Below are 26,753 nucleotides of genomic sequence, written 5' to 3'. Positions count from 1 at the left end.
GCCTCCTCACATCCTGAGGGGTTGCTGGAATCTTCAGAACCTCTGTGCAAATATTTCGAAACAGCACCTTGTCGTGTGTTTCCTTACTCACAGTTCCCTCTGCCTGGCTCTCTGTGACTCCAAAATCTATTACATTGTTCCTGCGCTGGAGCCGTTCCTGGTGTTCCTCCTCTCCCCTAACAGTAGGTCCGTTAATTTTCATTGCTTCGACACACTTTTTCAGTCCCAATCTGCTGTAGAACCTGTACTGATTCTGCATTACTCTCCGCCCCCCCCGTGGCCCTCCTAATACGTCAACATAACTCCTCTTAGCAACCACCTCCATTCTATTAGCTACTTCCTCAGTCTTAGCAAGGATCTCTTTTCCAACTTGCTCCAGTTTGTCAACCAGCAGGGCTCCTGCTTCATCTATTTTCGTCCCTAGAGAACTCGTTCCCTTATGGATTGCAATCGCTTCATTCACCTTGACTATGCAGCCAGAGCAATACCAGCAACAGCCATCATGCTTTACGGCAGTTAGTAACTTCCTAAACGTTGCATTAGTTAGGCCTGTATCCTCCATATCCGACGTCTCCCTGCAGTAATCACATATCAAACTCATGGTTGTTGTTGTTGTGGGGGGGGGGGTGCAGACTGTGTATAAATCTACACCTATTTCAAAAAAATAAAGAGAGAAAAAGTACTTAGCTACTCTCTGTTGCCTATAGAGTTGTCGTCTGCGACTGCGTACACTGTATCTCCCTGTGAATGGTGTATTGTAGGCACAGTTTCAGTCCTTGAGAAAGCACACAATCAAAATAAAATTTAAAGTCTCTGTGGCACCTATGACACGACTTGGTTTCAGCTGGCACGGTGCCTTTCCAGCTTGCTTGCTAGTGAGCGCTCACTTTAAGTTATTTACAACTTCAGCGGTCACTGATGACACTATGAACTATCACTGTGTACACTGTATCTCCCTGTGAGTGGTGTATTATAAACACAGATTCAGTCCTTGAGAAAGCACACAAACAAAATAAAATTTAAAGTCTCTGTGGCACCTATGACACGAATAGGCTGGCAGTTGTCCTTACCAGCTCGATTGCCAATATGTATTCACTTTAAGTTATTTATAGTCTCTTCTGCATTCACTGATGACAACTATGAACTGATTTAACTGAAGGCACAGTACTACACTCCCTGGTTGGCCTTTATCACAGCCGTGACCACAACACCCTAAAAAATAAAATAAAATAAAAGCTTTGTCATGTGGCAGTGATTGTGTGGTTATAGGCCTGTGACCCTGGCTGTACCTCCAACTCGGTGGAAATTGAGTTTTCAAAAATACAATCGTGTCTAGCATGAAAAGTCCTACATCGATTTACACTTTCACCTCACTAAGACGATCTTGACGAACTTATGTAATCACTGTCCAATTTCTGCCGCTCTACATCGAAGGCCCGAATGCCGAACACGCTTTGTTACAGAGACGCAACACGACCCGCCCGCTACACCCGCTACATTGTTAGGGTATACCTGTAACAGTAATAGTTTGTTTCCTTGGAGGATAATTGTTGTTCTTTTAAGCTCTTTCATCCCACATTTTCAGCACATTCATCCCTGTAGAATCATCCTTTTGTATCCTACTCTTTCCTAGTCTAACACTTATACTGTAAATGTCCATTACTCTAATAAAGTTGAATTACTGTAACTGTATATAAGTGTTTTAACAAGACATCCTCTTCACCACTCAAGATCCTTAGATGCTCAAACTAGGCATAACCAATTCCTGAACCTGGACAATAATTTATGTTAGGGTTGTGGTTGGTTAAGCTAAGTTCAGGGTTCAGAAATTTGTCCAACACTTATGCAATTGATATCTGTCTTCCTATATCTTACAACTTTTTAAAGAAACTACCTAAACAAAGAAGTAACATAAAGAATGTGTTGTATGGGTGTCTTGAAAGTTATTGTTTTTGCTCAGGAAATGTAAGTTCATAATACTGAATAGTGTTTAACATGAAGACCATAAAATTATTTATGAACTGAATCATCTAGCTTATGGTGACAAAGGAAAGGAATTGGAAATTAATGTTGGTTAACCTCTATTTACGATGGGGTTAAGTTCTTGAAATCCTGATCACAGGTCGAAATATCATAAATCAGGATGATTATAACAGTTGAACACCCACATGTATCACTGAAAAATAAAAAAATCACCACATTATTAAGAACAAGTCTCATCATCATCACATGTCCCCTTCGAGGCTAAGGGGACTCTTAAGGTGGAGTGGAGATATCAACCTGAGTCCTACACACACACAAACACTTTGGGGACTCTGAGGAGTGGAGACTGGAGGTATAGGTTTAAAGATGGTGAGCAAATGCTTGCTAGACATTTTCAAAGTTGTACTGCTCATTTAACAGTCACAAACACACAATAATAATGATGGGTACTCAATTGTTTTATGAAAAAAAAATCAAGAAATGTTGCAATGTAGGTGTGGTAGGGGATTAATGAATCTCATATTACTGACCTGACCTGATCAATATCAAGTGGAGGTGGGGTGGGGATTAGTGATCTCAAATTACTGACCTTCTGATGCAATGTCAGGTCACCTTTTGTCAGGATGAGGGATTAGTGGGTCTCATGACCTGAAGATGTCTTGAATAAAGACAAAAGCTAAGGTATTTTTGAGGTGCACATATATTTACAGCTGGCAAAAAAAGTGTATAAATTTTTATTCACAACATTTGCTCAAATTGGGTTAGAGAAATGTGTTCCTGATGACTTTTTTTTTTTTACCTATGAGATATACACAGTATTGTATATGAAGGGTACAGGTATTGATAAGCACAGATTATTACTGTAATGTATCTTTACTCATGAATGAATAACAAATAAACAATATTGTATCATGAATGACAATTATAGTAGAATGAGTGAGAGAAGCAGGAGTCGGTGATGCACATTGGGGGGAGGGAAGGAAGCGACCCTTGGGGGAGAAAGTTACTCCCTCTCCCTCCCTCTTACTCCACCACTTCATAACCCTAGTGTAAAAGTGTATAAATTTTTACTCAAAGCATCTTATCTAATTGTGTTAAAGAGATGAATTTGAGTGGCTTGGCTCTGCAAGGGATGACCCAAGTGGAGTTGAGGCATTCTTTTTCCTTACTTAATGATCTGGAAAAAATAATTAAACACCCTACACGTGTTCCAAATGAACATGATCAACTTACTAACATTCTTGATCTTTGTTTTACCTCTAACCCCTCACACTATTCATACTCAATTTCTGCCCCCTTAGGGTCTTCTGATCACAATCTTATTTCTATTAAATCAATCTGGGCACGACCACCTCCCCCACCCCCCTCTAAACGTCAACTATGTAACTATCGAAGGGCAAACTGGCAATCCTTGTGAGAATTCTTCTCCAACTTTCCTTGTGATGAATGTTGCTTTTCCACTTGGGATGCCTAGGTATGTGCTGATAGCATTGCAGGGGTTTTATTGGGTGGTATGAGTGCCAAGCAGAATTTTATAAAAAGAAAGACTGCTGACCTGACTAACTCTTCTTCTAGTAAATCCTTCTGGTCCTTAACCAAAAACATCTGTAATAACTTCTGCACTCCCTCTTTTCTTCTTCTCTTCTGATTGGGGGGGGGGAGGTGGTGACAGTGACATGTTTGACAGTTGGGGCTGAAGGTCTAGTGAAGTATTTACAGGTATTTGTTTATTTATGTCCTTTAGATTGAGTTTTTGTTTATAAAATGTCACAGAAGTGACCGGGGAGAATATAATTTACATTGCTGGAATTCTTATAAGATAGTGATTAACTTTAATAAAATCATGCTATAGTTTGCACTAGACAAAAATTTTAGTAATAATTTAGTACATTATTTTGGGTACATGTACAGTACAGCATTGCCCTTAGGACAGTGTAGCGTGCCCAGAGAAACATTATGCATGAATTTTAAAATATGATGCACCAGATTGACTCGCGCTAAATAGGAAAGATTTGCTTTAAATTAAAACATTGTCCTTAATTGTGGGTGTCACTTTAAATCAATAATCTTAAATTGAATCGCTTTAAATAGACGTTCTACTGTATTAAAAAACACCTATTAAATGTTGCAACCTACAATAAACTGGTTGCCTGGTCCCAATAACTTGGGAGCACCAAGTGAGGGGAGTGTAACCCTATTATCTATCATATTCATGCTAGCAATTTTACAAGTAACATTCTGGTAAACAAACTGAAGATTCTTTTTCCCAGTTCATTGCAGCCTTGCCACAGTAAGACCCACAACTCTGATCAAGGCACACCTACTCTTGTAACATAGTTACTAAGTGATATAATTAAAACAAATTTATGAAATATTAAACAAAATATAAAATAATTAAACTCATAATTTATCATAAATTGCTGGTGTAAATGCAAGACCAACATTAAAAATTCTTTGGTTACTATCCCTGATGTTACAAGGAAAAGAGACATGTTGAGATCAATATACCGGTAAAAGCAATATTTTTTTGATCACCACAGATAAAAAATAATTGTCATCACAAAAATATTGAGAAAACTAAATTTTACACACTTCATGGACACTTAAGCAAACTACAGTATTATTAACTTGAAAATATTTAAATTTCAAAACAAAATATATATTCAAACTGAAGAAAAAAATCATATTGGCTGGTATGATGTCTGAAGGAGGTTGTGGCGGTCTATCTTTGATCTGGAATAATCCTCTTCCACAAGAAGTAGTGGAATAAATGCTGCTGCAGTTGTGCCAAGAAGTAAATAAGTCACCCACTGATAACCTGAGGAAAATGAAGAATCAGAGATTATTTCTCTTCTACAGTATTCAAAAGCACCATCATACATGCTGTAGTCTAAAAGTGTATCTATAGTACATGTCTTTGGCTGGAGACAGCATTACAATACAAAAGAAAGGAACATATAGTAATAGGAAAACCAAGACTTGTTTCAAGTCCTCTGATATTTCAAACAAGTCATAAGAGTTCCAAGAACAACCAGTCCACCTTTTACCAGCCACCTGTGGTACTTTTATGATGAAATCAGGGGATGGCAAAAATAATACTATACTCTCATAAAAGGAACCTCAGTCAGCCTTCAACAATACTGCATTTATTCTTGTTAGAATTAAATTTTCTGCAGTGGCTCCCAAACTGGGGGTCGTAAGGTTAGACTTGTGGGTAAACACAAAATGTGTCCTTGAGAGAGGCCGGAAGAGCTGCCTTAAAAGGAAATGCTAGTTTTATGTTGCTATGTTCATGGTAAAACACCTAAAAATGTGACTTAACAAGTTACAGGCATAACAATGATACAGTAAACTTTTAAGGTATTTTAATCTAAACATGTGTAATTAATTCAATGGTCATTAATTAACAATAATTCCTCGAATTTCAATTTTGTAACCTAGTTTTTTAAGCAGCATGCCATGGAGAACCTTAATATGAAAAATTAAAGTGAAAAATAGTGTTAAAATGGTAAAGATAGAGTAGTGTACATTTGTGGTAAAAGTCTAATACTAACATGATTTGAAATTTAAATGTATTCTAAATGTGTTTCATTATTTCAATGGTCTTCAATTAATACAAAAACATATAGTATATTTCTTTAACCCAGATAATTAGCGAGCATGTCAAGGAGCACCTTTGAATGAAATCTGAACAAAATCTAAATCTTCACCATTGCCTAAGTTTCATATCACATTTTTATGTCTTATAATGAATATACACTAATCTTACCATCTAAGCAAGTTACTTTTAAAATTCCAGATAGTGTTTTTGGCAAAAAAAAACAAAAAACATCTGGTATTTGAGTAGAAGTGGTAAAAAATTTGATTTTGTTCAAATTTCATAGAAATGGACCAGTAGTGTACTCCTTGACATGCTGGTTAAGAATCTGCATTAAACAAATTTAAATTCCAATTATTGTACTGTACACCATGCCTGTAAGTTTTAAATCGCCTTTTTATATGCTTTACCTTAATATACTGTACACAAACTTAGCAAATATTAGCATATTGATGAATACATACTTATAAAGAGATTTGAGTAAAATCATAATTTTTGAGATTATGACAAGGTGATCTTTTGGATAAGAAACCCCTTTTCTCTCAGAATTGGAAATTAACATATTTAAATACAATACTGCTTCAATACTGTGCATCAAGAATAACAAAAACACCAATATCCACACATAAAAAAATCCCAGGTAGCGAGTACTGTAATTATTGCTGCAAAGTTATTAATTACAACTTTTTGAGTCTAGACCCTTAATCAGCATGTCAAGGAATATTTATATTGAAATTCCGACTAAAATCAAAATTTTTTATGATAGCTGTTCAAATGGTAAGGTTTGCCCATTATTTTTCAAAATATTAACCTTTGCTGCTCTCAGTCTTCATTACTGTACAGTATAGTGTCAGTTTACGCGGTCAATTAAACCCGTGGAGGTCCACGTAAAACGAGAAACGCGTAAACAAAATAACAGAACATATGGGGTTAATTGAAATAGAGACTGGGCCGACTCCCAAACTCCACTTTTTCCGACACAATACCTATGTTGTAGTAAAAATAACATCTTAATTTTATGATGGTATGCTCACACAATTAATATTAAAGAGAAATACAGTTGCCAGGTTAATGTCCATTCAAATAATGGACTCAACCACCCCCCCCCTCTTCCCACGCTCCTGGCTCCTCCCTCTCTGAGAAATGTTTGGGTGAAAACACTAGATTTTAAGGTATAGTAATAAATAATACCTCAGACTACAGTTAGGATAATATAATTGACATTGCTGGATTCCTTGCTAGACCAGGAATATTTTGAATATACAGTTGTACCCCACTTAACGCGGTCAATTGAACCCAGAGGGTCCCGCGTTAAGTGAAATCCGCGTTAAGTGAACAACAGAACATATGGGATTAATTCCAATAGAAACCGGCCCGACCCCCAAACTCCACTTTTTGAAGGCACATACCTATGTTGTAGTAAAAATAACATCTTAATTTTATGATGGTACATGCACACAATTAATACTTAAGAGAAATAGAGAAATACAGTCGCCAAGTTAATGTCCATTCAAATAATGGACTCAACTCCCTCCCCCTCTCACACTACACAGCCGGCTAACAGATGGTCGGTCGGTCCCTCCCTCCCCCCCCCACCCCCCACCAACCGTCCCAAGGAGATGTGTGGGATAACCTCAAACTAAAGTTAGGAAAATATAATTGACATTGCTGGATTCCTTGTAAGACCAGGAATATTTTGAATATAAATGTCATATATTTTGCACAAAAGATAACATAGTTACCTAGAGAAAAATTTTTATCTAAAAATTGTAAGTTTAAAGCAAAATATATGATGTTTATGTTCAAAATGATCACCAAATTATAAGAATTCCAGCAATGTAAATTATATTCTGACCGGGTAATTTGTATGAATTTTATGAGCTAAAACAAATATCTTCAGTTAATAAAAAAAAAATAATCTTCACGACACTATCTGTCAATCAAAGTACCCCACCTTGCCTCCCCCCCTCTTCCAACCGCGCGGTCAGTCCCAACCCTCCCCCCCACCCCCCACCAATCCTCCCTTCCAGAGTTTTTAACATTTAGTATTAAATAATACCTCAGATTAAAGTTAGGATAATATAATTGACATTGCTGGATTCCTTGTAAGACCAGGAATATTTTGAATATAAATGTCATATATTTTGCACAAAAGATACCATAGTTACCTAGAGAAAAATTTTTATCTAAAAATTGTAAGTTTAAAGCAAAATATATGATGTTTATATTCAAAATGATCACCAAATTATAAGAATTCCAGCAATGTAAATTATATTCTGACCGGGTAATTTGTATGAATTTTATGAGCTAAAACAAATATCTTCAGTTAATAAAAAAAAATAATAATTCTTCACAGGGTAACAGATGGTCGGTCGGTCCCTCCCTCCCCCCCACCCCCCACCAACCGTCCCAAGGAGATGTGTGGGATAACCACTAAATTTTAATAAATAATACCTCAAACTAAAGTTAGGATAATATAATTGACATTGCTGGATTCCTTGTAAGACCAGGAATATTTTGAATATAAATGTCATATATTTTGCACAAAAGATACCATAGTTACCTAGAGAAAAATTTTTATCTAAAAATTGTAAGTTTAAAGCAAAATATATGATGTTTATATTCAAAATGATCACCAAATTATAAGAATTCCAGCAATGTAAATTATATTCTGGCCTGGTAATTTGTATGAATTTTATGAGCTAAAACAGGCAGTCAGGCAGGGTGGCGGGTGGGGCAAATCTAAAAATAGCGTCTCGGACACTCACCGCGTATATGTGGAAAAAATCCGCGTTAAGTGAAAGTTCAGCTTTGGCAAGGCACCGCGTATATGCAAAAACGCGTTAAGTGAAACCGCGTTAGGCGGGGTAAAACTGTACACGTCATATATTTTGCTCAAAAGATAACATATTTGCTCTGTGTAAACAAAATTCTTACATCAGATCTAAAATTTGTATGTCTAATGCAAAATCCATGATGTTTATATTCAAAATGATCATCATAATGTAAGAATTCCAGCAATGTAAATTATATTCTGACCGGGTAATTTGTATGAATTTTATGAGCTAAATAAAAAAATTATTCTTTACCCGCGTATATGAGTAGATGCACCGCGTAAAGTGGGAATTCCAGTTCTGGCAGGGTACCGCGTAAATGTAGAAACACGTAAACGATAACCGCGTAAAGCGGGGTATTACTGTACAGTACAAGTACACTGCAATACAGTGGTCCCTCAGTTAACAAGGGACAACTTCATTTATTTTCATTCATTTACATCCACACACCATACTAAAAGAAACGTAAAAGAAATAAATGACCTAAGTGCAAACCTGTACTGTACATGTACTAAATGATTACGGTACTAAAATTGTTACGTCTATTGCAATTATAGCTTGTTTATATTCAAATTAATCACTATCTTATAAGAATCCCAGCAATGTAAATTATATTCTCCCAGGTTGTTTGGGTGGCAAATTATAAGAGAAAAGCCTAGTCACTCTTAAGGACTGATAAATAAACACAGACCTTCAGCGCCAACTGTCAAAATATATCCCCTCACCTCCCGCTCCCCCCCTCTCCCCCATCTGCCCAGCCAGGGTTTTAGTCTTCAAGTTTTTCATATAATATCACAGACTAAAGTTAGGAGAATATAACTGGCATTGCTGGAATCCTTGCAAGACAGCGAATAATTTGAATATAAACGTCATATATTTTGCACAAAATATAAAATTTTTGCTCTCTCTAATAAAATTCTTAAATTAGATCTAAAATTTGTATGTTCAATGCAAATAGTAGCTTGTTTATATTCAAATTAATCACTATCTTATATGAATTCCAGCAATGTAAATTATATTCTGGCCGGGTAATTTCTAAGAATTTTATGAGCTAAAAACAAAAATCTCAAGTAAATAAACAAATTATACTTCACCACACACTATCTGTCAATCAAAATACTGTCCACTCACCTCCCGCTCCCCCCCTCTTCCCTGGCTGGCTCGCTCGCTCGCTCCCTCCCTCCCTCCCTACCCCTGCCTTCCCAGACAAAAGTTTGGTGGTTTCTTTAGGGTTTAAAGTGTTTATCTTATATAATATCACAGTCTAAAGTTAGGAGAATATAATTTGCTTTGGTGGAATCCTTGCAAGACAGTGAATAATTTGAATATAAACGTCATATATTTTGCTCAAGAGATAAAAATTGTAGTACAGTGGGGTATGCTATAACAAACGTAATTGGTTCCAGAACCTCGTTCGTTATAGCATTCGTTCGTTATAGGATTAATCCGTTCCAGGCCCCCAAATACAACCACTTAACACTGAAAAAATTCTGTGGAAAATGTAAAAAATACGGTACTTTATTTTACCTTAGTGTTATTCAGCATGCAGGTACCCCTAAACAATGGCACAGCACTATCACTTCCACTGGGAGTCTTGGCTTTAAGGTCCTCAAACAATTGTTTAGCCTTCTCACAAATTATAGCTTCACTAATGTTACCACCTGCCATTTCTTTCTCCTTTATCCACACTAAGAGTAAATTTTCCATCTCTTCAATCACATTACACCTTGCTTTGCTAAGTCTAAAGATTCCCTTAGCCACTTGCACAGTTTTTAACTCCTCTTTATTCTTCAAAATCGTACATATAGTCGATTTAGCCATCCCATATTCATCACTAAGTTTCGCAATGCTTCTTCCATTCTCACGTTTCTTTATAATTTCTTTCTTAGTTTCAAGGGTTATTAGCTTTCTCACTCGCTTTGGACGACTCATTGTTACAATTGTATACTTGTATAACAAAATAGTTATACAAATAACGCGAATTTCCACATCAAAAGACGAAATTTCAACAATAACAGTGGTGCACTGGCTACACAATGAGACAAAGATGGCGCCTGACGCTCTTGTTGTGGGTCGCGGTACAACAATATTCATGCGCCAGGCGAAATAGTCCGGTATTCATCCGCGTTCGTTGTAGGAGTTGCGTTCGTTATAGCATTCTCAATTTTATAGGTAAAACCGTTCGTTATAGGAATATTCGTAGTAGGATCCGTTCGTTATAGCATACCCCACTGTACATTAGTGTACAGTACTGTATTACATTTTATTATATAAAGTTTTTCAACTGTATTTTTGGGTAGATATACATAAATTTCTTCATTTACTTTTATCCATTTACATGCACACACCATACTAAAAGAAATGTAAAAGAAATAAATGACCTTAGTGCAAAGCTGGAGTATACATGTACTAAATTGATTACGGTACTAAAATTGTTATGTCTAGTGCAAATTATAGCTTGTTTATATTCAAATTAATTACTATCTTACAAGAATCCCAGCAATGTAAATTATATTCAACCAGGTCATTTCACTGGCTTTTTATAAGAGAGAAGCTTAGTCACTTAAGGACTGATAAATAAACATGCATTAGACCTTGGGCCGGTGCCAACTGTCAAACGTACCTCACCTCACCTCCCTCTCCCCCTTCCTCCCTCTCCCCCATCTGCCCAGCCAGGGTTTTAGGCTTACAGTGTTTATCTTATATAATATCACAGACTAAAGTTAGGAGAATATAATTTGCATTGCTGGAATCCTTGTAAGACAGCGAATAATTTGAATATAAACGTCATATATTTTGCACAAGAGATAAAAATTAATCACCTGTATCACATTACAGTAGTGATTTAAGAGTAAAAGTGTATATATACGTATATAGTATTCCACATACACGTAAGTATAAATATAAAGTTTATGTGATGATCGGACAACGTCCATTTCGGTTAACACTTACGTTAGTAAAAGAGATGGCTGGGCACACAGGGATGGGGGGTTGGTTCCGAGGCAGAGGGCAGATTATTGGCCCTCACCTGTATCACTTGTATCACCTGTATCACTATCCACCACAGAGGATTGCAGGGCCTCTTTGTCAAACCCCTCAAAGTCCATATCCTCACTATCACTGACTTGGGCTGGCTGTGGTGGGTGGCAGGTGAAGAACTCGGTAATGTTTTGTTGATCGGGCGACCTAGCGAGCACCCTGCCCGCGCCGCTTCCCGCGAAAATGATGGAAAGCACCGCATAACTAATAGTTGCCGGTCTGGCCAGGTGCCGCGTAAATGACCAACCGAGTAAAGGAAATCAGCGTAAATCAAGACTATACTGTACTGTTAAATTAAAGAATTTACATACATAAATAAGAGGTGGTCTTTTATGCAGCAGGTTTGTAAATTTAACATTCAGATACAATAATGACTTGCTGAAAAATATCATAACCATCACCACTCTCACTGGGATAAATTATAAGGCTAAGTGACCCTCCAGAAAAACAATGAGTACCTTTGACCGTAACCCGTTAATAGTCATTGACGTAAATTATGTCATCCCTGGTCATATGCTAATTGGTGACTGATGTAGTTTAAATAACATTAAGCTAGGGTTCTGTGGGATTTGCTAAGGGCTCCACATCTGTAGAAAAACTTATTTTATATGACTTGGCAACTTGTGGCTCAAAATAGATGAGTGTGTGGAAAAAGAGAGAGAGAGAGAGAGAGAGATGTGCCTAGTGTGGCAGCATTATGCTAGTGTTAAGATGCAAGCAATGCTTGCTTCTTCTCGCTTTCAGCTACTGCCGCTGGCTAGCCCTCGTGGTGAACAGGGAAACAACTTGCACAAGTCTTACCCTGCCAGTACACAGCCTCTTCACCATCAACACTCCTGCTGTGCCTCCTCCTGGCAACACACAGTAACTGGGTGCCTCGTGGGCCCAAGCTAGACCAGCAGTGGATCTTGGAGCAGCACTGGACCCAAGAGGGACGGCGCATAGGCCCACTGGCATGTGGACACGCCCTGGTACCTACCAACCACTGCCTCGTTACCTTGGAAGGTATAAGGCTACAAGAGTAAACCCTGAACGAAAAATCTGCGGTGGAGCCCCACATCAGGCAGACATGATTACAGAGCTCCCACAAGACCCCCAATGGCGGTATAGGCAGAAGAGGTGACCACCATGGGAACACAACGACTACTACACCAGCGGATGAAGGTAATGCATGATGGACAGGCTACAAACCCAACAAACTGGGTTATCGGCAGTCCGTTGCAACTCTCCCTCTCCCCAGTCGTTGCAACATTTGCAGCACTGGATCAGGGAAACAGATCCAAGATATGTTGTTGCAGCTTGCACTCCTGCCTCACCACATAAATCAACTCATGCACAGCCATCATCCAGCTCATCATACTTCTCATCATCATCATCAAAACCCCTATGTATGTATATTATGTATGCTGATTATGTATCATGTATGTATATTATGTGTATGTGTCTATTTATATTTATTCAGCCTAGCTAGCAGCGTGTGGCAATGTTATTACCATATCCCACACGCTTAATTAATGTGCCTGGCGACGTATGGAAGCTGCTAATGTATCACTTGCCATACGTCGTCTATGGTAGTTGACCAGGACCTTAGCTAGGGAGCAGTGCTATCCACCTCTGTGTACATACTCTTATCCAGTAAACCGAACCTACAAAACTATATAGGTGTTTGTGTTCTCTCCTGTATATAGAACTTATTACCCAGAACATCTAACATGGCGCAGTGCGTAGGATTACTGGATTATTACGAGTGATTAGTGCAAGTTTGTGGAAAGCCGGCTGATGGATCCCCGCCTTGGGTCAACCCCGCGTCATCCCTCGAAGAATTTCGCAACTTTGAGCAGTGTCAGTGACAGTGATTTTCTGTGAAGTGTTTAGTGCATTGTGTGTTTCGTGCCATTCATGTGTGACCTTGTTCGAACGGATTTCCAAGGTATACGGCATGTTCTGGGCATTTGTGGGGTGTAGAGCTCAGCGCACCCTCCTCTGACCGTTTACAGAGAGCGACTGAGCTACTCCTATCTCCACCCCCCTCCCTCACAGCGCCGCCTCCACCCCCCCTCACAGCTGGGGCGAGACGCTCTGCCTGCCTGGGACACACACACATACATGTACTAACACTTGCTGACCGCGCTGTTTCTTATATATATTTTATATATATAACCTACTTATCTGTGTATTTAATTAAATTTTTTTGTCTGAAATCTTGTTGATACGACGGGCTGACCGGTCAACACTGATTTAAGACACAGTACACAGATAAAGTAGTTATGTCTCATGCCTTACGTAGCCGTGGACCCAGCGCCTGGATGAGTCAAGCGGATGATAGTCCCCCAGAGATGGATGACCATGCTGACCATGACACCCCAGCTCCCACAACATCGCGCAGCCCTTCACCTCACCATTCAGCGTTATCTCCAGAGATAATTGCCTTAATGAAGTTTATGAGAGATGAGAGACGCGAGGATGAAGCTCACAGACGTTTGGCGGATGAGCACAGAAGGCAAGCAGAGGCAGAACGAGACCACCAACGGAGAATGGAAGACAGTGCACGGTTTGAAGCCTTGATATCTCGCCTCACTGTTAACCAAGCCCCTGGCTCTAACACTGCCTCGGTACTGAATGGTTCAGATACCTCATCCATGCTTCCTTCACGCCCCCCAGCCCCACCCAAAGCAGCAGCTCAAACGCCGCCCATCTTGGAGCCTGATGTAAATTTCCAGACTTTTCGCGAATGGCGGCGGCGGTGGGCTGATTATGCTACAATGGTGGATCTCCAGAGTTTGTCACAGCCTAAACAACTCATCCAGCTGCGTATGTGCCTGTCCTTGGAAGTTCAGCGTGTCTTAGAACATACGTTGCAGGTACCCCCAACCTCTTCGCTGTCCGTAGAGGAGGTACTGGACGTTCTACAACGGCACATCAAAGGACAGCAGAATGAAGCCTGGCGCAGGAGGGAATTGTTTAGCTGCAGACAGATGAGGGTGAGTCTGACGCTTTTTTATGTACGTCTTGGGAGAGCCCCGGAAGAGGTAGATATATGTTTAGCCACCACCAGCAGTGCGAGGAGACCCAGTTGAAGCAGGTGATCCTGATGGGTGTTATGACGAGGAACTTGTCCAACGCCCTGCCTCCCCCGACTCTTCCTCTTCTCTTCAGGATGTGTTGACGATATGTCGCTCCTATGAGGCTGCCAGGTGTGCCACCTCTGCCATCCGAGCTCCCCCTACAGCTGTACGCGCTGTTTCCCGGTACAAGAAGGACAAGAAGTCTGCTCCTACGCCTTCGCCCACCACGTCCACGCCCGGTTCATTTTGCAACAACTGTGGTAAGCAGCACGGAACACAGGTATGTCCAGCTGTTCAGTCTACCTGCAACAGTTGTGACCGTAAGGGCCACTGGTCACTCACAGTACGGTGCCCAGCCAAACGCGTCCAGTGCAATGTGTGCGGCCGTCTGGGCCACTATGACAAGTGTTGCCCTTCCAACAAACCCAAGGAACAGCGTCAACGGAAGCTTCAGCGCCCTTCTACCAGTGAGGGCCGCCCACAGTCGCCAAATCAGAGGCACGACGACCCGGGACAAAGCCCGACCCATTTTAGGAGGGTGTACTCGCATCCCAGGACCAAAGCCCCCCAGTACATCAGCGTCATCGTGACCTACGGCGGTGTGTCATCCCGTCTTCAGATGTTGCCCGACACCGGCGCTGATGCTACAGTCATCGGTCCCCAGCATTTGCGATGCTTGGGGCTCTCTCCAAGCGATCTAGGACCGCCTCCTGAGGACCTCTGCGTCACGGCAGATGGTTCACAGATGGCCCCAGCCCTGGGTTCACTCTATGCACATGTCACCTTTGGCAACAGGTCGTGTCAGGCCTGGATTGACGTGCATAATGGTGTCCCGACTCCCTTGCTGTCCTACAGACATTGTCAAGAGTTGGCCATCATCTCCCAGGACTTCCCAACACCGATTCTCGAGGTAAGACACGCCAACAGGGTGCACGAAGGGAGCAGCAACTAAGCTGCTGCCGCCCTACCCCTACCTCTGGCCAGTGACACCTCTCCTTCGGTAGTTGTCCCTGCTGCTTCACGTCCCCACGCCTTGGCTCGCCTCCACGACAGTCACTGTGGAGCCGAGGCCACCAAACGGCGTGCAAGACAGACTGTGTTCCGGCCTGGCATCGACCCCGACATCTCCAATGCTGTCCAGGTGTGTAAGCCCCGCCACGTATTACAACCCAGCCAGCAGCAGGTACCCTTCATGAGTGACGACAACCCCACCCGCCCCTTTGAGTCTGTGTCGGCCGACTTTTTCTGTGTGTCAGGAAAGTCCTTCCTGGTTATCGTCGACCGTCTCTCTGGTTGGCCGGTTGTCATCAAGTGCGGTAATGACACGACGTCTGCCGCCACCATCAGCAAGTTCCGCCACTACTTCCGTGACGTGGGCGTTCCTGTACGCCTGCGAACCGACGGAGGGCCTCAGTTCACAAGCCGGGACTTTGCTGCGTTCCTTGACCAATGGGGAGTCCGGCATGCGTTGTCATCGCCCCATTACCCGCAGTCCAACGGCCACGCTGAGGCTGCTGTCAAATCCTTGAAGCACCTCATCCTTAAGGTGGCCCCTTCTGGGAATATTGACTGCGAGGCCTTCGACCGGGGTCTTCTTGAACTCCGCAACACACCCAACTACACCGGACGCTCCCCTGCCCAGGTTTTGTATGGGCGCCCCCTTCGTTCTTGTGTCCCTGCTCACCCTCAATCCTTCTCCAAGGAGTGGCAGGCTAAGACAGAGGATTGTGATCGCCGAGCCGCCGAACGTGTTCAGGACGTCGTCGCCCGCTACAACGACCACGCCCGTTCTCTCCCCAGGTTGAGTGTCGGTACCCAAGTCCGTGTTCAGGACCCGACCTCCCTACGTTGGGACAAAGTAGGCGTAGTCATGGGTCTCGGCAGGTCACGGGACTACCAGGTGCGGTTACCCAGTGGTCGTGTGTGGTGGAGGAACCGCCGTTTTCTCCGCCCCGTAACACTGCCTTCTGCTGACCCCGCCACCAGTGTTGAGTCCCATACCCTTCCCAGTGATGAAGTCCCTCGACGCTCAGAACGGATCCAGAAGAAAAGGTCCGCTCAAGACTTTGCTATGAGCGTATAGGGGGGAGGGAGGTGTATGTATATTATGTATGCTGGATTATGTATCATGTATGTATATTATGTATGTGCTCCATTTATATTTATTCAGCCTAGCTAGCAGCGTGTGGCAATGTTATTACCATATCCCACACGCTAATTATCAATAGCCTGGCTACGATGGAAGCTGCTAATGTATCACTTGCCATACGCCGTCTATGGTAGTTGACCAGGACCTTAGCTAGGAGCAGTGCTATCCACCCTGTGTACATACTCTTATCCAGTAAACCGAACCTACAAAACTATACAGGTGTTTGTGTTCTCCTGTATATAGAACTTATTACCCAGAACATCTAACACCCTATACCCCCAAAAGTCCAATGGCGACGGACGAGTGGCGACGGGGACAGGCATAGATGACTGCCGGAAGTCTCTAGTCACAACTCTGCATATGGACAGCATAGATAAGATGGTCGTTTATGCACTGAGATCTAGGCAGCAGTACAATCCAGTTCTGTCTATGTGACTGAGCAGCCCTCTTGACAACCCACTCCACTCACCCCACATAGGGAAGGGGCCAGAAAAGGTGCCCTAAACATAGCCTGCCTAAATAACCAGCCTGACTGGGCAACTGCACTCAATAAGGTCACCCTTATGTGGTCAAAAACACAATCAAAATCACAGATCAAAACAAAAACAAACTATACAACCTCTTAAGGTTGCTGCATGGAATATCAGGACCCTTCTGGATACTGGAACAAATGAGCATCCTGAAAGAAGAACTGCACTTGTGGCAAAAGAGCTGGTGAGATATTATATGGACATAGCAACCATTAGGGAGTCCCGGCTCCCAGCCAAGGGACGACTCACAGAACGGGGGTCTGGCCATACATTCTTCTGAAAAGGTAAGCCTGCTGAGTAGAGAAACCACATTTATGGAGTTGGCTTTGCCATCCGCCACTGCATCTTATATATGCTAACAGAAATGCCTGTTGGGATCAATGAGTGCCTCATGACGCTCTGAGTTCCACGGAATCACTCATGTCATGCCTTTTTCATCAGTGCATATGCCCCAACACTGGATGCATAGGATGACATAAAGAAGGCCTTTTATGCCAACCTTGACAGAGTGCTAACCGCTATCCCCAGAGAAGATAAGGTAGTGCTCCTAGGTAAAGTCAATGCCAGAGTTGGCAGAGACGCTGACATTTGGCAAAGACTCAAAAGGAGAAATGGACTCGTCAAGTGTAACTCCAACGGCCTACTCCTCAGCAAGTGTTTGGTACACAACCTCACTATCACCAATACCTTGTTTAGGCAGGCAGACAAGTTCAAGGGTTCGTGGTAACACCCATGATCCAAACACTAGCATCTCATTGACTACATTATTGTCATAGAAAGAGATTGCCGAGATGTCCTCATCACCAGAGCCATGCATGGCTCAGACCACTGCAACAATGATCATCAGCTTGTCAAGAGCCAAGCTTTCACTTCACGTTGCCCCAAAACAGCGAAGGCAACAAGCCTGCAGAAAAGGTTTTAACACTAAGCATTTGGAGGACCCAGAGGTAGCACATGCCTTCAGAGAGCAGCTAGAATATGGGCTGATGAACAACCCGGCAACAACAACCCAGTGCTGAATGGGGTGTTCTCGACACTGCCATGACAAAAACCTGCAGAGAGGCCCTTGGCCAGATCAAAAGAATACACCAGGACTGATTTGATGAAGATGACCCAGAAATCAATGTACTGCTTTAACTGACTGGCAGAACAACCCTCAGTCTCGAACCAAAGCTGATACCTTCCACAAGAAGAAAGCGGCGGCCCAGCGCAAACTTAGCAATCTACAGAACGACTGGTTAAAAAATGAAGCATGTGAAACACAAAAACTTGTGAATCAACACAAGATGCACGAATTTTTAAATTTCACTAAAACATTTTATGGGCCAATCATTCATGATGCAGCCCCCCTCCGCTCATCCAATAGTCACTCCATAATTAAAGATGAAGAAGAAATCCTTCAATGCTGGAAAGAGCACATGTGGATGTCCTGACTACCCAGCAGGTCCCTCAGCATCCAGAGCTGATCCACCTCAGCTATCCTCCATCCCTAGATGAGGTAGCTACTGCCATGAAACAGATGAAAATAACAAAGCCTCAGGCCCTGATGGAATCCCAGCCGAGGTCTATAAAGCAGGAGGACCTCTGCTTACCAGCCATCTCCACTCTTTCCTGCAGAATATATGGGAAAAGGAGGAAATCCCCCAAGCTCTTAAAGAAACCTCCATGTCAATATTTATAAGGACAAGGGACACCGGTCAGACTGTGGCAACTACCGTGAGATCTCGCTGCTGTCAACAGTTGGCAAGAATATCGCCCGAGTCCTCCTAAACAGACTTCTTCCTGAGGCAGAAAACTTCCTCCCAGAATCTTGATGTGGCTTTAGACCATCACGTGGCACCACTGACAATATCTTTTCTGCCCGCCAGATACGGGAAAAGTACAGAAAACAGCGCCATGACTTGTACATGGCCTTCATTGACCTAATAAAGGCCTTGGACTCGGTCAACAGGGAAGCCGTTTTGACTGTTCACCAAAATTCATTGCCATAGTGAGGCAACTGCACGATGGGATGAACGGCAGTGTCCTACACAATGGCACCCAATGTGAATTCTTCCCCATTCAAACAAGGGTATAATAAGGATGTATACTGGCACCAACTCTCTCTTCCATTTTCTTGGCTGCTTCCCGTACTCGTGTCAGTGCCAATTTAGTCGGCAGGGTGGACATTCTGTACCGGATGAAGGGTCTTTTCAACATAAGACGACTCCAGGCATGAACAAAGGTGTCTGCAGCTTCCATTACTAAACTTCAGTATGCAGACAACCTCACCCTTGTAGCTCACACTGAATGCAACCTACAGGCGATCCTGAACACCTACGCAGATGCTTATGCACACTTCGACCTTGAGGTGAATATACGTAAAACTCAAGACTCTCTTTCAGCCTGCCCCTGGTTCAGCCACACCTCCACCATCCATCCAGCTTAATGGTACTACCCTCTCTAATGTCACCCACTTTCAGTATCTCAGCTCCCACAGACATCGATGAAGAGATTCAATATTGTATCAGATGTGTATCTCGAGCCTTTGACAGACTCCGTCCCTGTGTCTTTAGCTTTAGGGAGCTGAAATTATCTACAAAGCTGCACATATATTGAGCAGTGTTCCTTCCCACCCTGCTATATGGCAGTAAGACATGGGTCACATACAGGAGGCACCTCAAGGCACTTGAAAACTTTCACCAACGTAGTTTATGTTCAATCCTCTGAGTTCGCTGGGAAGACAAGAGAACAAATGCAAGTATTCTTTTCGACACTAACTGTAGGAGCATCGAGGATACCATTTTCTATGAATTGGACTGGCCATGTTACCTGCATGAACAACAAAAGACTGCCAAAGCAGCTACTTTACAGTCACCTAACAAATAGTAAACGTAACACTGGCGGGCAACTGAAAAGGTATAGGGATAGTGTTAAGACAAACCTGAAAAAGTGCAAAATTTACCCCCTCACCTGAGAGATGATTACTCCACATCATAAAATTTGGAGAAGCACCTCACAAGAAGGTGTCAATACTTTTGAGTTAGCCCGACTGCATACCGAGGCAGACAAGCGCCAATGCCGGAAAGACGCTGCCACCACCCCTCCTGCACTATATGTAGCCCTCCACACGTGCAACATCTGTGGACGGCACTGCCAGTCCTGTATCGGCCTCTTTAGTCACCTCAGAGCTCACCAACGAAGGTGACATCCTTAATAACTCATATTATTGAATCATAGCTGGATGATCATCATACTCGATTCCGAGTGACAGCTAAGTAGTAGCAGTAGCATATGGGGAGATAATTCTAAATGTCGATCAGGGCAGCTTCACTCCTCTGGTGTTCACAACCTCTGGTGGGATGGGACCAAGTGCAAGATGTTTCTATGCAAGACTGGCTGGCGTGTTATCCGAACCGAAGCAGCAGCCCAGAAGTTACGTTACAACCTTGTTGAGATGTCGACTGTCCTTCTCTCTCCTTAGGTCTGCATTGCTCTGCCTCAGGGGAACGAGAGCATTGGCCCCAAAGTCGACAACAGTCGTAGATATTGACTATGAGGCTACAGTCACCGAACGCCGCATAGATCTGCGGCTCAACTAACTCAACACAGTTAGGGTAGCTACTTTTGTATTAGGATATTTAATTTTAAAGTAATAAAAAGGTGGCGAAGGTGTGGCTATTGGGGGAGGCTGGAGGCCATATATTAAAAAATAAATAAATAAAATAGTAGTAGTAGCGACTAAAATTTATAAAAGATGGAAAGCAAAACACCGAGGATGTTGACAGAAAGTTTGGTAACAAGATGAGTGTGGGAAAAGTGTCTTTGGCGGTAAGATCTCTCACAGAGGAATCTTCCGGTTGTGTTTTGCCAATAAATAGAGAGACATTACAACAACTGAAGGAAAAACATCAGGTTCCAGGGTGTCTATATCCCTCCAAACGCTGTCACGTTCGAGAAAAAAACAGTTGGGATGGTGTGAAAAAAGCACTGAAGACACAGGTCTGGATGCAGACGGTTGAAGAGTCATCCTCAGCACTAACAAGTTTTGCCCCATAGCAAGTGATCTCTGCAATGCCATCGCTGCCCTTGCAAGAAAGCTAGCAACCTCGTACTGCCATCACCTTCATGCTCTGATGGCCTGCCGTCTCATTCCCCTGGATAAAAATCCAGAATGTAGGCCTATAGGAGTGGGGGAAGTGCTGAGGCGGATCATTGGAAAATGCATAATGGGGGTGGTAAAGGATGATGTTAGGGCAGCTGCAGGGAACCTGCAAGTATGTGCTGGCCACCAGGCTGGAGGGGAAGCTGCCATTCACGCCATGAGAAAGATTTTTGAGCAGCGTAATTGTGAGGCAGTACTCCTGGTTGATGCTTCCAATGCATTCAACATAATCAACCGCAAAGCTACACGGCACAACATCAAGATCAAGTGTCCAAGCTTTAAAATGTATGTTGAAAAATCTATAGGAACCCAACAGACTTCTGTATAACAAGCTTCAAGACTCTAAGGGGAGATACCATCATACAGTCAACTGAGGGAACGATGTAGGGGGACCTTGTTGCCATGGCAATGTACGCACTAGGCCTGTCCGTGCTCCAACACACAATAAAATTTGAAACAACCACAGTCAAGCAAGTGGCGTACGCTGATGACCTTACAGAAGCAGGAAAAGTGGAGGACATCAAAAAGTGGTGGAACCTGATAACAGCACGTGGTCCACAAATAGGGTACTACCCAAATGCCAGCAAGTCCTTCCTCATTGTGAAGCCAGAACACTATGAACGGGCAATGGAGGTGTTCGGTGGAAGAGAGGTTAAAATAACAAAGGATGGCCAAAGACACCTACATGCAGTAATCGGCACGAAGGACTTCAAGACCGAGTACGTAACGGGAAAGGTAATTGAATGGGTTAAGGAAATCCAAGCTCTGTCTGATATTGATATAAAAGAGCCACATGCAGTTTTTGTGGTATTCACCCATGGAGTCAAGCATCGCTGGAATTACCTGATGCACACTATCCCTGATGTCAGACCCCTCGTCCAACCTCTGGAAGAAGCCATCAGCGTCAATTTTATTCCCAAATTAGTGAAACACCTTCACTTAACCCCAACAGAAAAGTCAATCCTTGCACTACCACCAAGACTGGGAGGAATGGGACTGACCAATCCAGAGGAGCTTGCTGCCATTGAACATCAGAACTCAGTCAAGCTCACGTCAGCCCTCACAGACTACATAATAGCTCAGAATGCAACAGGTGAGGTGGATAACAATGAATTGAACAAAATTCGACGGTCCATTACCATGGCAGACCCTGCTGCCATATGGCATCACGAATATTGTGACCAAGTCCCAGGTTGCTGATCTGACTTTCTGCCTGATTTACACACAATTGCAGGGTCTTAATTGTTTCTCTTACTATTGACAACACAACATACATATATCGTTTCTCACTCTTGATCTTTTTTAAGTTTTTGTATTTCTTTATGGTTCTTTTTTATTATTATTATTACAGTATAGTCTCGTTTTACGCTGTCAATTAAACCCATCGACGTCCGCGTATAGAGCGAAATGCGTAAACGAAATAACAGAACATATGGGATTAATACAAATAGAGACAGGGCCAACCCCCAGACTACCCTTTTTCCGACACAATATGTACATTGTAGTAAAAATAACATCTTAATTTTATGATGGTATGCACACACAATTAATATACAAGAGAAATATCAATAATATTAGGTTTTTTAACACTTACGTTAGTAGAAGAGATGGCTGGGTACACAGGGATGGAGGGCTGGTTCTGAAGCAGATGGCAGATTAGTGGCCCTCAGGTGTATCACTTGTATCACCTGTATCACTATCCACCACAGAGGCTAGCAGGGCCTCCATGTCAAACCCCTCAAAGTCCATATCCTCACTATCATATCACTGACTTGGGCTGGCTGTGGCTGTGGTGGATTGCGGGTGAAGAACTCAGTAATGTTTCGTTGATGGCTAGCATTGATGTGGTCGTGATACATCTGGACTTATGGCTCCATAGATTTCAACAGAAGGTTATTTGACACTTCATAGCGATGATTGACTGGGTCTTTGGCAAGGATGAGCTTGATTTTCTCAACAAACTCGATGACCTCCTTCACATCACTATGTGTTAGTTTCTGTTCCTGTTCTTCCGTAACACCTGGCTGTTCACTGACGTCATCATCTTCTAATATCTCCTCCGCAGTCACCGCAGGTTGCCTGATTACCTCCAGGATGTCATGGTTGGTGGTCTCGGAGAAACCTGCAGCTCTAACGCTTTGTGCAGCCTCTCTTGCAATGTCCAATGCCACAGCAACAGGCTGAGCCTCACCGGCCACCGCTTGACTCTGCCTCCCACCTGGGATACCCTCCAACACATGCCGCCACGCGTGACGAATCGTTGCCACAGACAGCTGCCTCCATGCCTCCACCAAGAAATCAACAGCTTTCTTGACGTTAAACAGTTTCCAGAACTGCTTGACCCGCACTTCATGCTCCGCCAAATCTTGTTCTGGATCCTCGTCCTCGCTCTCGCTATCGGTGCCACTCAGAAGGTTCTGCAATTCATCCTTGGTGTTGGTGAAGTCGTTCAGGAACCGAAACTTCTTTGCGGAGAAAGCAGCCTTGACGTTTCACATCAACTCCTGATCCATGGGCTGGATTAATGACGTAGTGTTAGGGGGAAGGAAGACCACTTTTACATTGGGGTGACGATCCAGCAATAGGGGCAAGTGTCCTGGTGCGTTATCAAGGAGCAACAAAATGTTGAATGGAACATTATGTTGCTCGCAGAATTTCTTCACGTCAGGAAAGAAGGGGATGCGTGGGTGGTAAGGATGCGTGGCCCAATCACAGTCCGAAACGCCATCTGACATCAGCGGTGACGCAAGAGCGACCTAGTGCGCAGCTTGCCCGCGCCGCTTCCCGCGTAAATTCAGGAATGTACCGCGTAACTAATAATTGGCGCGTCTGGACAGGTGCCGCGTAAATGACCAATCTCGTATAAAATATCCGCGTAAATCGAGACTATACTGTATTGTTATTATTATTTTATTTTATTTTATTTTTTTATTATAAATTTTATTTTCTATGAAATAATTATTATTATTATTGTTATTATTATTACATTTTCGCCCCCAGGCCCTGATGTTGGTCAGTGTCCTGTGCCCGGGAAGGCTAATCCCAGCCAAAAAAAAAAAACTTGCTCTCGATGCTGCACACAGATTAGAGCATATGAGAAGATAATTCTGAATGTTGATCAAAGCAGCTTCACTCCTCTGGAGTTCTCAACCTCTGGCGGGATGGGACCGAGTGCAAGATGTTTCTATGCAAGACTGGCTGGGGTGTTATCCGAACAGAAGCAGCAGCCCAGAAGTTGCGTTACAGCCTGGTTGAGATGTCGACTGTCCTTCTCTCTGCTTAGGTCTGCATTGTTTTGCCTCAGGGGAACGAAAGCATCAGTCCCAAAGTCGACAACGGTCACAGATATTGACTATGAGGCAACAGTCAATGAGTGTAGCATAGATCTGTGACTCAACTAACTCAACACAGCTAAGGTAGCTACTTTTGTATTAGGATATTTAATTTCAAGGTAATAAAATGGCGACAAAGCTGTGACTATTGGGGGAGGCTGGAGGCCACATTATATATATATATATATATATATATATATATATATATATATATATATATATATATATATATATATATATATATATATATATATATATATATATATATATATATATATATATATATATATAAAAGTAGTAGTGTGTGTGTGTGGTGAAGGGAGGAGCATCATGTTCCTGCCTTCTACACTGCAGTGGTGCCATATCTCCCAGTAAAAACTTTCAGGATGCTATCTGCCATGCAACTTTGTGTTTTCAGTGTACATAGTGTATATAATATACACACTATGTACAGAACTAATTTTATTGTTATATTGATAAGTAAATAACATAAGGAAGTAGATAGAAGTGATAGTAGACATGCTGGTACAGTGCAGAAATGTTTTCCTACACCCCTGTGGTTTCCTACACCCCTGTGGTAACCAATGTCTCCAAATGGCACCGTTGCTGTAGTAGTATCACTATTTATGAATGAATGGGCATTGTTCGTGTAACAATGGACGTGATTGAAGGATAGGTTTGCTATAAATCATATAGGTTGGCTGTTTAGAGACACAGATTACCACAGGAAATGTAGGAACACATTTCCGCAACTGTACCTCTGAATGACACTGCAGCATGGCAATATTCTTATACCCGAGACCTTTAAACCATGCAACAAGCTCATAGGTGTGTTTTTCATTGTTACCATGTGACTTTTGGGGTCCTTTGTGGTTGTTTTAACCAACAAAATTTTTTGGAAAATCTTTGACTATCTGGGAATCACTTGGGTTAAATTGACCATCTATGGGTTAACACGAGAATATATGTAAGGACATGTTGCAACATCTATAAGTAGCAATTTTCTCAAACATTTTAGTATTGAAATTATAGCATTCAATAAGAATACAACAATTGTTTTTTCTTCAATAAGAACACAAAATATTTAAAATAATTACATTTTCAATACATACCTATGTTTGGAATGAAGAAAATTAAGAGGAATAACAACCCCACCAAATTATTGGAAGCAGTAATGAGACCACCAACAATGACCTCTGAGCAGGGGTAGGCATTCTCCACAGCCAATTCAAAGAACAAAGGAACTGCAGCAAAGCTGAATGTGAATCCTCCAACAACAGACACACAAATCTGCACTGCGAACAACATGATCATTAATATATATACAGTATATCCAATGACCGATTATATTTCTGATTTAAAAACTAATGTCAAGTGATCGGATATCTAAATGTAGCCTAATGGTACATTTGAGGTAGTTAAAGATAAGAACTGTGGATAATGAAATCTTAGGATAATTTCATGTTTATGGAAAGGCAGAAGCTCTAAAGATATGAATAAAACTTTAAGAGTAAAAAAAAAAAAAATTGCAAGATGAGCTGCATTGTTTTGGAGTAACTTGAAGAGTAAAAGTGGCTAAAAGCAAATGTAAATTTCAACACTTTATCTGTCTGAATGTAAAGGTGCTGTGGACTCAGCCATTTTCCCACCAACCTTTGTGATAAAAACACCCCCTTCTGCCACAGAGCAAGTTAACACATTAACAACACAGAAACTGAATACTGTAAATTAATATTAGTCCTCTGACAGCTCTGGACTGAGATAGTTCATACAATACTTACATTTAGTAACAGTTATAGATCCCCAAGTCAAGAGGAAAAACCAATATAAGCAGCAAATATCTGCTATCAATATCACAATGAGTGATATCTTCACATGGCCATAAACCATGTCTGTCAACCGACCAGATAACAAACCAGCCACTCCCGAAAGTGTCAAACTCAGGAGTCCTACCAACATAGCATCGTTCTGGGGAAAGAAATAATAGTATAATACAGATAATTCACTACTGTATACTGTACTTTGATTTGTTAACTCTAACCTAAATGAAGAAAACAGGATGCAGACACAGTAGATATT

The 26,753-nt window shown here is 42.1% G+C and overlaps 1 protein-coding gene across 8 annotated transcripts in view; it reads right to left on the bottom strand.

Moving 5' to 3' along the window:
• Positions 1-3,958: 3,958 nt before the first annotated feature.
• LOC121877622 (solute carrier family 49 member 4 homolog) overlaps positions 3,959-26,753 on the bottom strand; it is a 125,460-nt gene continuing 102,665 nt past the window's right edge. For all 8 annotated transcript variants that reach the window (XM_042383432.1, XM_042383429.1, XM_042383428.1 and 5 more), the window contains exons 9-11: positions 26,456-26,642; positions 25,787-25,969; positions 3,959-4,801 (exon numbers count right to left, since the gene is read on the bottom strand). In XM_042383432.1, the coding sequence (XP_042239366.1) occupies positions 4,665-4,801; positions 25,787-25,969; positions 26,456-26,642 (507 nt within the window). In that variant the 3' untranslated portion in view covers positions 3,959-4,664. The remainder of the gene's footprint in view (positions 4,802-25,786; positions 25,970-26,455; positions 26,643-26,753) is intronic.

The sequence above is a fragment of the Homarus americanus genome, unplaced genomic scaffold, assembly GCF_018991925.1.
Source record: "Homarus americanus isolate GMGI-L3 unplaced genomic scaffold, GMGI_Hamer_2.0 scaffold19918, whole genome shotgun sequence".
In the NCBI taxonomy this organism is placed as follows: domain Eukaryota; kingdom Metazoa; phylum Arthropoda; class Malacostraca; order Decapoda; family Nephropidae; genus Homarus; species Homarus americanus.
This window is presented reverse-complemented; position numbering and strand designations above follow the sequence as displayed.